This window comes from Manacus vitellinus, unplaced genomic scaffold, assembly GCF_001715985.3.
Source record: "Manacus vitellinus isolate BGI_N305 unplaced genomic scaffold, ASM171598v3 scaffold_21_pilon, whole genome shotgun sequence".
In the NCBI taxonomy this organism is placed as follows: domain Eukaryota; kingdom Metazoa; phylum Chordata; class Aves; order Passeriformes; family Pipridae; genus Manacus; species Manacus vitellinus.
This window is the reverse complement of record NW_021939546.1, coordinates 13094109-13104164: the sequence shown is the minus strand read 5'-3', so window position 1 is coordinate 13104164 and position 10056 is coordinate 13094109. Positions and strand designations below refer to the sequence as shown.

The 10056-nt window shown below is 57.8% G+C and overlaps 2 protein-coding genes across 2 annotated transcripts; one reads left to right on the top strand and one right to left on the bottom strand.

The window, feature by feature from the left end:
- The first annotated feature begins 92 nt into the window (after positions 1-92).
- Positions 93-6658, top strand: PLK3 (polo like kinase 3). Its single transcript, XM_029959670.1, has 15 exons — positions 93-162; positions 342-449; positions 554-670; positions 1096-1225; positions 1313-1400; positions 1951-2046; positions 2744-2939; positions 3300-3426; positions 3819-3928; positions 4008-4125; positions 4229-4312; positions 4519-4681; positions 4785-4914; positions 5126-5236; positions 5620-6658. Exons 1-15 carry the CDS (start codon positions 136-138, stop codon positions 5812-5814), a joined length of 1800 nt encoding a protein of 599 aa, XP_029815530.1. The 5' UTR covers positions 93-135; the 3' UTR covers positions 5815-6658.
- Positions 6659-7422: 764 nt separating this feature from the next.
- On the bottom strand, positions 7423-8070 carry TCTEX1D4 (Tctex1 domain containing 4). Its single transcript, XM_008924352.3, has one exon. It carries the CDS (start codon positions 8068-8070, stop codon positions 7423-7425), a length of 648 nt encoding a protein of 215 aa, XP_008922600.3.
- Between the last annotated feature and the right edge of the window lie 1986 nt (positions 8071-10056).

Here is a 10056-nt window from a genome sequence, read left to right as displayed (position 1 = left end):
CAGGAAAAACCTGTCTCCATGGGGCTGCCTTTCGGTGGCCTCCGGTCCCCGGGCTTCCTGCCCTGCGCAGGACTTTCCAGGTTGATCCGTCATGTGGAAAGATGCAAAGTCCGGCCATAGTGGGAGGGAGGAAAAATGCCCTGGAGGTTTTACAAGAACTGGGTGAAGAAAATGCCCGGTTGAGAGCATCACAGTTCAGATCTTAGTGGGCGACGCAGCAGGAGGGAGCGTGTGACGCTTGCCGGGCTGTGCTGCCAGGGAATGGGGGAGGAGGAGGCTTGCAAGCAGGCAGGGGTAAAGAGCTATCTCTCACCCATCCATAACCACGTCTCCCCTTGCAGGGCGGGTTTGCACGATGCTATGAAATGACGGACCTCTCCAGCAACAAAACCTATGCCGTGAAGGTCATTCCACACAGCCGGGTGGCGAAACCCCACCAGAGGGAGAAGGTGGGTGCCGTGGGGCTGGTGGGGTGCTGGGCAGGTGGGGGGGCAGCAGGGGCTCTGTGCTCACCTGCTCACAATTTTCAACTGGTGCTGCTGCTCTCTTTCAGATCACCAATGAGATTGAGCTGCACCGAGACTTGCACCATAAGCACATCGTCAAGTTCTCCCACTACTTTGAGGACTCGGAGAGCATCTACATCTTCCTGGAGCACTGCAGTAGGAAGGTCAGTGCTGGTGTGGCCTCCTTGTCAAAGGATCCCTTAAACAGCTATAGCTGGTTGGAGCAGGTCTTATCTGAGGTGTTTTTGTAGCACTCCCCTGCTCCTAAGCTGTGTGCTCTGTCACACCCTCTGAGCTCACCATAAGCCATGAGATTTTGCACAGCACTGGGCACTCCATCAGCTGCCTGTCCTACTTGGACTGCCTGCTCATGCTGGGGCCACCATAAATCCAGTGGTTCCCTGGCTTTGCTGAGCAACCTCAGCCTTGTGCGGGGAGTTTGCTGAGGTCATGGCTGTGAAAGAAGGATTATTTGTGAATGTGCACCTTCTGGAAGAACTGGCTTTGACCCTGCCTGCCCCATGCCTAGTCAGCAGGGCTGCTTGTTCTCGCTGCCTGCAATCACAAGCTGCCTTCTCTCCCTCTGCAGTCCCTGGCCCATATCTGGAAGGCCCGCCATACTCTGCTGGAGCCCGAAGTGCGATATTACCTCAAACAGATCATCTCAGGCTTGAAATATCTTCACCTCAAGGGCATCCTGCACAGAGACCTGAAGCTTGGTGAGTGCTGTGGTTGGGGCACAGTGCTGTGTGGGGAGCAAGCTGTCCCTGAGGGACTTGTGGTGACGCATCGCCCTTGACTTGCAGGCAACTTCTTCATCAATGAAAACATGGAGCTGAAAGTGGGGGACTTTGGGCTGGCTGCTTGCCAGGATGTCTCTGACCAGAAGAAAAAGTAAGTTTGAGATTTTCCTATTACAGCGTCCTCTGGGGCTTCACTCTTCTTTCTCTTGTGGCTTCCCGGGAGAGTGGAGGGTTGAGTGGTCCCTCCTGGCCTGGGGAGAGGAAGCCTTAGGGCACCCTTCCTGGAGTGAGGGAGCTATTCCTGCTCCAGCTGCAGGCAAGGCGAGGGGGCTGGGGGCTTTGTGGCTCCTCGAGGAGTGAGCTTGCAGCCGTCGGGGAGAACAATGTGTTGACTATTACTATTGTGCCTGCCCGGCTGCCGTGCCGGCTGCACAGGCTGGGACACAAAGGCTCTGTTCCTCCTCGGCTCTGGGACAGCCTCTTCCCAACGGCTCCCCAGGAGCAGCTGTTCCTGACCCCCGGGAGCTGGAGAGGAGGGAGTCTGTATGGGACTCCTTGTAGATAGAGGGGGACTCTGGGCCACAAAGAGCAAAATGGATCGGGGAGGACAGGCTGCAAGCTAAATCCCAGGGCTTGGAGTGGGGGGAGGCTGTCTGTGAGGGGATGCAGAGCATGCACTGATCTGGTGCTCTGCCCCACAGGACAATATGTGGGACCCCCAACTACCTGGCCCCAGAAGTGCTGCTGAGGCAGGGCCACGGGCCAGAGTCGGACGTGTGGTCTCTGGGCTGTGTCATGTAAGTCTGTGCTGCTGTGTGGGGAGGGGTCTGGGCACCCTGCCTGGGGTGGGGGCACAGCCAGGCTGTGGGCAGCCCGATGAGGAAGTTTTCTTGTGCTTTGCCTTGTGGCTCCACAGTGGCTGCTGCAAGGCAGGGGGAGGGGAGCGACTGGCTGGATCCTGCCTGGCCCTGCTTTGGAGCAGGTGCTGCCAGCCATCCCGGGATGCTGCGTGGGGACTGTGCAAGCAGGACCTGCACGGGGCAGGCGCGCTCGTGCCGCACTCGGCTCCAATTCAAACCAGGCTTGACCGCACCGTGAACCTGATAAACAACGGAAAATCTCTGTGGCTGCTGCTCTGTTTGCTCAGAGAGCGATTGCTGTGCTGCCTCGGCACATCCAGCCCCTTGCCTGGTTGCTGCCTGTAAGCTTCCTGCTCCGTTTCCCCCCCCCCGGCAGCCACACGGGGGTGGGAGCAACAGTGGCAGACGGTAGCCTTTGCTTATCAGCCCTCTGTCCTTCCCTGAGGCTCCCTGCCTGTTGCTCTGAGCAGTTGCTAGGAGGAAGTGTGGCCGGATGTGAGCGTGGCTGTCCAGGCTGGAAGTGGTGCTCTCAGCCAGGTGTGGCCAACCAAATGCCAATAACTTCCTTGCTTTAAGTGCTGCTGAGTCACAGGCCTGGTGGGGATGTGACAGTGGCATGCATGTCCCCTCCCAGGTACACCCTGCTGTGTGGGAACCCTCCCTTCGAGACCTCTGACCTCAAGGAGACCTACAGGTGCATCAAGCAGGTGGAATACACCCTCCCTGCCTTCCTCTCCCTGCCTGCAAAGCATCTCATCGCTGGCATCCTCAGACGTAACCCCCAGGACCGCCTCACCCTTGAGGAGATTTTGGACCATGAGTTCTTCAAGGTGAGTGTGTGGGGATCTGGGTCAAGGGACCTTTCTCCACGTGGGATGAGGCAGATGAGGCTTTTTGGGCTGTGCAGGGTGCTGTCCTTGGAGCCCAAGTCTCAGTCCTTCAAAGGATGCAGCCGCTGTCCTGCCCAAATGCCAGCCAGGGGAACTGAGGGATTTGATGTGTTCCTGCTGCCTTGTTGCTATAGCAGGGGGTTGTTTCCTGTACTGATGCCAGTCATGCTTCCAAGGCTTGACGGAAACACAAGCTGGCTGTCAGGAGGGATGTGAATGACTGCGGTCAGCCAAGGGCAGCTGCTCTGCCTGGAGCATGTGGCCTATGGAAACCAAACCTTTTCCTTGACCTCTCTGCAGGGCTACACGCCTGAGAAGCTCCCTCCCAGCAGCTGCGTGATGGCTCCAGAGCTGAGTCCCCCAAACCCTGCAAAGACTCTGTTTGCTAAAGTCACAAAGACACTCTTTGGGAAGAAGAAACCCAAGGGTAAGTTCATGCAGTTGCCAAGGAGGCTCTGGGTGACCCTTCTTCCCAGGGAGAAGTGTGTTCTGTCTCCTGCAGAGACCTGATGGGTCTCTGTGGACCCCCTGCCTGGGGACAGCACAAGCTGGGCTTGCCCAGCCCTTCTTGTGCTGGTGGCCTGGCATGGGTGTGTGCCTGGAGAGCGGATGCTGCGTGGCAACCCACGGGCAGTTCCTCCTGAAAGCCCTGTGTAGCATGAGAACTGGGAAGTGAAAGTGGGAGGCAGCTGTTTGAGACCATCCTTGCCACCGTGGGCATGGGATCAGATAAGGGAGAGCTGAACTACTGGGAGGGGTGTCCCAGATGTCCCCATCCCCTATGCTCAGCAGTGTGCTCATCACTTGCTCTTCTCTTAGCCAAGAAGGGCTCTTTGGAGGACAAGGATGACATCTCCAAGCTGGTCACTGGGCTGATGAAGACCTCGATCTGTCGGCAAATGAGCTATAAAACTGTGGAAGGGAATGAGGTGAGAACATCTCCGAGGCCACGCGTGCCCCTCTTTTGGGGAGCAGGCAGGACAGTGGTAAAGCCAGGTCTCTCTGCAGGCCACTCCTGTATCCTGCCGCAGTGCCAGCTCCAGCCCCGTGGAGACAGTGGTGGAGGAGACATCTCACAAGTCTGCATCCCCCTCCATCCGAGGAACGATGGCCAGCAGCTGTGAGGGTGAGCAACACCTGCCCCGACCACCCCAGCCTGCCCTGGGTTTCCTGTCCTGCCTGGCTGATAGCGGGGCCGGCTGACTCAGCCTGTCATCTTCTCCCTGCAGCCTTTGAAGACTGCATCACTGCCTCTGCTATCATTGAGTCAGCCGTCCGGCTCCTGCGGAACTGCCTCTCCTCCATGCCCCCAGGTAAACTGGTTGGACTGCTCTGGGATGGGATAGGGTGCTGTGCATCCTTTTCCCCCTGGGATGAAGGCATGGCTGCTATTTGGGGTACAAATAGCACCTTAAATGGTGCCAGAGCCTGCTGCAAGGGTCTGCTCCCCTCTGGGGGAGGTGAAGTGGGGAGGGACTGGTTGCCTGCTCTGCTCACCTCCTCCTCTCCTCTCCACCAGCGGAGAAAAACCCGGCTTCCCTGGCCCGCCACGAGCACTTTGTCTGGGTGAGCAAGTGGGTGGACTATTCCAACAAGTATGGCTTTGGCTACCAGCTCTCCAACCGCAGCATCGGGGTCCTCTTCAACAACGGGACGCACATGACGCTCTCCCCCAACCGCAGGTGAGCAGTGGGAGTGGGGCTGGTGGGAAGGGGCCATGGGGAGGCCGTGCCAGGGTGGGCTTGGTGCTGGACGTCCTCAAGGCTCACGGTGTGCTCCCTTCAGGACTGTGCATTACAACCCGACCAACAGCAAACACCTGGTGTTCTCTGTGTCCGCCATCCCCGAGCAGCTGCAGGGACAGATGACTGTCCTGCGCTACTTTGCATCCTACATGGAGCAGCATCTCATGAAGGTGGGTGCTGGGGCCCTGGGCTGGATGTTGCGTCTTGGCTTGACCGCACTGCTTGGGCTGGTTGGACTCCCTCCTTGCAGGCTGTGGCCTCAGAGTTGTGTCCTGGGAGTGAGGACCCCCCCGAGAGGGTGTCCAGGTGTGGTGCTGTGTGTGCTGGTGGAAGTGCTTCTGTGTATGGGACTAGTGGTTTATGCAGACCCTTCTCTCCAAGGGAGGTGACTTGCCCAGCATAGATGACCTTGGGCAGCCGGCCCTGCTCCTCCTGCAGTGGGTGAAGACTGACCAAGCCTTGCTCATGCTCTTCAGCAATGGCACCCTCCAGGTATGTGTGGGGCACAGTGGAGAAGCCTAGACCCTTGTGAGGAAGAGGCCAGATGGTGTCTCCTGACCTGTATTAGGTCTTGTCTACCACAGCCCAAATGCAAAATCCAGCTGTGAAAACAGCTGTGGGTGCAAGACGCTTCTCCAGTGCCTGGAGATGCTGGTTGCAGCTTCCCCAGCTCCTGGGGGGCATGATGCTTCAGCTGGGTGCTTCTGTCTGCCCCAGTGCTGGAGCTGGCGCATTCCTGGCACGGGGCACGGAGCAGGGATGCTCCCAGGCAGGTTGGGGAGGAGGAACGGGTTGAGGCAGGAAGTGTGGCTGCCTCTTGGCTCCCGACATGCTGTGGGAAGCACAGGTTAAACCAAGCCCAACCTGTCTTCTAGGTGAATTTCTATAACGACCACACCAAGGTGATCATTAGCAAGCCTGACCACTCCTGCCTTGTCACCTACATCAACCGGGAGCGCAACTCCTACACTTACAAGCTGTGCAGTATCCAGGAGCTGGGCTGCTCTCCTGAGCTCCACCACCGCCTCAGATACATCCTCAAGCTCCTCCAAGAATGGGCTGAGGCTTAGCATGGGACCCTGGGGGACCTTCTCTGCACATAGAGGTCTCCCCCCTGCCCTCCCATGGGATGGGAGGTATGTTGTGGTGCTGGCTGCCCAGCTGGGCACTCTGTATCCTGGTGTTCAGCTGGACTCTGGACTAAGATGTGGATGTGGTTCCAGCAGCAGGTCTGGATATCCTTGCTGTTCCCTGGCTCTGGGCAATCTCTGTCTTTCCATCTCCAGCTCCCGCTCTCATTGTGCTGATCTTGATGGAGTGGACTGGGGTGGTACAGGGAGGTGGTGGTGGGTGAGTGTCCTGCAGCCAGGTTTGGGGCTGGTTGTGTCTTGTTTGGGGCTGGCAACTGCCTGTGGTGGGAGCTCAGGCTGCCCTGGCCTGCCCAGGGTGATGCACCAGTTGCACAGACCCTCTGCATAGCCTGGAGAGGACTGGCACAGCCTTGACTTCAAGCCTTGGGTGCTGTGGGGAAGAAAAAGCCCCTTTCTGGCGTGGACAAGGGGTGAAGGGTGATGCCTGCCCTGCCAGGGGCTCTGTGGGCTGGTGTGTGCCACTCCACAACTGCTACACTAAGGAGGGTGTTGTGCTGGGCCCAACTGTGTCCTGTCTGTTTCCAAATTGTGAATTGTCTGGTACAACTTGAGGTTTGATTAAAGGGGGGGATGGGATCTGAGGACTTTCCTGGAGAAGCCCTCATCTTGTTGGGACCCAGGGTAGTTTCTTATTTCAAGGCAGTCTCTGCCATGTGGGACTATTTATGTATCTTATTTATATGGAATTATTTATTTTCCTGTTGGTCTGTCTGTGTGCAGCTACCCTCTCCCTGACTCACCTCAATAAAAACTTGTTTAAGGGCAAACTGTGTCTGCCTTGTCTGAACCTGGAGTCACAAAAGGCTTCAGCATCATCCTTGCTCTAGGGCTGCTTTTGTCTGCCAGGGATAACCTTTCTTGCCACTCGCTGCTGGGGGACAAGGTCAGGGATGCAGGGAGGAAGGGTGCAAGGAGTCCATGTGGTACCTCCACTGCTTTTGGGGGGCTGGCAGGAAGGGCAAAGTTAACTCTTGCTGTTGCCAGTTGGAGACCTGGAGCTGCCTCAGCTGGTTCTTGCTGCTGCCAAACTCATTCCAATTCCCTCAGCACTTGGACCAACCCATCTGCCCTTCTCATTCTGCTGAGCTGCAGAAGGCAGAGGAGTTATGACTTAGGTGGTGCAGGAGTTGCCTGGGTCCTTGCACTATGACACCTTGTGTGATGGGATATGAGCTGGGCATGAAGCCAGGAAAGAGCCCTGTGAGCTTGCTTTGAAGGTGATCTGTGTAATCAATCTGCCTGGGAGCAGCTTGTGCTGTGGGAAGCAGCCTGGGCTGCTCCAACAGCCTTGGGCCATTGCCTGTTTTTTTGGGTTGTGTTTGCTGCCGCTTGGGTCTTTTTGCAAACCACAGTAGTGGGAGCTATAGTGTGGGTGTGAGCTGAGGTTGGAGTGAGCATCCCTCTCTTGCTCCACGCACATATCATGGCCAAAGATTCCAGGTATGAGCCACAGATGGACAAAACCTCTTTATTTCAGCTGCTCTTTCCCTATAGCTCTACAAGACTGGGTGGAGGGAAAGGCACATGCTACTCAAAGTAGACCCCATGCACTGTGGCCACAGCGAAGAGGGAGGCGTTGGAGAAGGTGGCGGAGGCAAAGCTGTCAGTGTCAGGGTCCCACAGTGCCCGGCTGGCCACCAACAGGCTCTGCTGGCCCTGCTGGCCCAGCACCACATGGCAGACCAGCTTGTAGCGGGGTGGCACTACCTCCTTAGCCCGGTGCTGCAGCAGCTCAACCACGCTCTGGGCTAGTGGGGCACTGCCCTGAGGGCTGTAGACAGTGGTCCCCAGGGCACTGGCCAGGGCCCCCTCCAGCATCCGCTGCACCTGCCCCACGTTGAACTTGCAGCCTTCCTCTGGCCCCATCCTATAAGTGTTTTTGAGGCAGGTCTTGAGGATGGGCTGGAAAAGGGGGAGCCCAGAGAAGCTAACACGTCTGTGGAACATCCAAGGGCCAATGGACGGGCGCCTGCTGCCCGGGACCACCCCGAATGAGCTGCGGCGGCTGAGGACCGAGTTGCGGCGGGAGAGCAGGAGTGGTGGTTTGCCTTCCTCGGAGCCCCGGGCTGGGGGCTGGGAGCCACGGCGTGTGGCATGGAGTGGAGAGGCTTCAGTGTTGTCTGCAGCCATCACCTGGGCTGGCAGGGCCATCTCTGGGCAAGGCTGCTCAGCCATGTGAGTGGCCTGGAAAGGAGAGGCTCTGAGTGTCAGGGGGAGGCAGGTGTCCCATAGCCTCTCTGCCATCCCACTGCCTCTCTGCTTCGCTTCTCCCTGCCTTCTGCAAATCTCACACCTCCTGGCATGTGAGTCCCTGTGGGGCAAGATGCAGAGAGGCTGGGAGGTCCACGGCAGCTGCCTTCCCATCTCCACACCTCCATGCCCATCAGCTTTGGCCAGCTGGGGCTGATTCAGCACAGCCATGAACAGTCCACCCACCCCTCTGCTTTTCCTCCTGGCACAGGTGAGCAGCTCCTTCCCCAGCTCTCCTGTCTGCATCTGATCCCACACTTACCCTTAGCCCTACTTCTGACCTGCTGGAGTAAACCCAGGGGACTTGTCTCTGGTCGATGTCGCTGCCCAGGACCAACCTTTATCTTGCAAGTTGCTGAGAGGAGGGCTAAACCTGTTGTGCTCCTGGATCATGAAGTGTTGCTATGTGACACTGTAGCTCTCCAGGGCTGCTCTGGGGTGCGGCTTCTGTAACTCCTTGTTTCCTGGTCCCTGGACAGCCCTGTCCCACTTTGCTCCTGCCCTCTCTGCATTTTCAGCTATGCTAGCACAGGGACAGGCAGGTGCTCTCCAACTTCATCTCTCCTTGCCAGCCCTGAAAAATGCTGGCTGGTGTTGGATGTGCAAGAAAAGACAGGGGGTGGAGAATAGCCATTGTAATCACCACTTTGTGCCCCAGCTATGGGATGCACTGGGGCTGGGACCTCCAACAGCTTGATTTTACCCAAAGATTTGCATCCTTCGGGTGCCTACCCCCATGGCACCAAAGGAGAATGTGTGGGTGAGTGGTCACACATTGAATCATAGAATCACAGAATGGGCTGTGTTGGAAGGGGCCTTAAAGATCATCTAATCCCAACTTCACTGCCATGGGCAAGGATGCCGCCCACTAGACCAGGTTGCTCAGGGCCCCATCCAATCTGGCCTTGAACAGTTCCAGGGATGGGAGGGAGCCCAGCCCTGCCACGTGCTAGGGACTCTGCTGCTGTAATGTCTGGGGGCAGGTCACTGGGGGCTCCCAACCCTGAGCAGGGTTTCTCTCCGCCAGCGGAGCCCAGCCCAGCTGGTATGCCACGGCTGCTCCATCAATGTGCCTTTGTCTGGCCCGGCTGCCGAGCTATTTGAGGAAAGTGGAGACGGCTTTTGTGTTTCTATCTCCTGTCAGAGGTATTTATAGCCTGCCGCTGACTAGTGCTGCCAAGCACGTTGCCAGCTGGACCCTGCTCCCTTGGGGTACTGCTCCAGGCCCCTCTCCTGCCTCTCCCTCACACCACCTGCTGACAAAGGTGGATTCCTCCATGGGCAATCCCTCTGCATTCCTCTCCTTGGGCTGCTTGGGGCCAGCCAGACTTGGAAGGAAGGGGACAGGCCATCCCCTGGCATGGCACTCAGTTTGGCTTATGTAAGCAACCTGATCTAGTGGGTGGCATCCCTGCCTGTGGCAGGGGGGTTGAAACTAGATGGGTGGTCCCTTCCAATCCAAGCCTTTCTATGAGACTGGTGATGCTTTTTTCTGCCTGTGATCGATCCCTTGTGTCCTAAGCAGACATGAGAGCTGCAGGGCTCTGGCCATGAACATCAGAGGAGAGAAGGCTTTTGCCATTTCAGGGAGCAGTTCTCCTTGCTGGGCTCCAGTGCTGGGGGCCCAGCCATGCTCCGCGGCTTTCCATGGAGGCTCTGCAGGTGGAGGTGATCTCTGTGCATTTAACCTGCGCCTGTGCTGCCTCTTCCAAAACCCCAGCTGCCTGCCTCCCTTCACCCCCATCTGCCCCATCCACAGGCTCCTTGTGCACCAAACCCACCGGCTGGAAGGGGCAGGGCCCCCGTGCCAGGCGTGCTAGAGCCGTACCACGAAACACAGCAGGGAATTCCACTCAGAGCAAGCCGCAGCCCTGCTCTCCCCATCCGGCAAACGCCACGCAGAGCTGCCCC

What these genes read in the sequence shown, in the direction of transcription:
- TCTEX1D4 (XM_008924352.3), bottom strand. Translation starts at nt 8,070, where the DNA reads ATGGCTGAGCAGCCTTGCCCAGAGATGGCCCTGCCAGCCCAGGTGATG.
- PLK3 (XM_029959670.1), top strand. Translation starts at nt 136, where the DNA reads ATGCCCTGGAGGTTTTACAAGAACTGG. An exon ending in TGGAGCACTGCAGTAGGAAG is followed by an intron (nt 671 to 1,095) that starts GTCAGTGCTGGT and finishes CTCCCTCTGCAG; the next exon opens with TCCCTGGCCCATATCTGGAA. An exon ending in CCTCTCCTCCATGCCCCCAG is followed by an intron (nt 4,313 to 4,518) that starts GTAAACTGGTTG and finishes CCTCTCCACCAG; the next exon opens with CGGAGAAAAACCCGGCTTCC.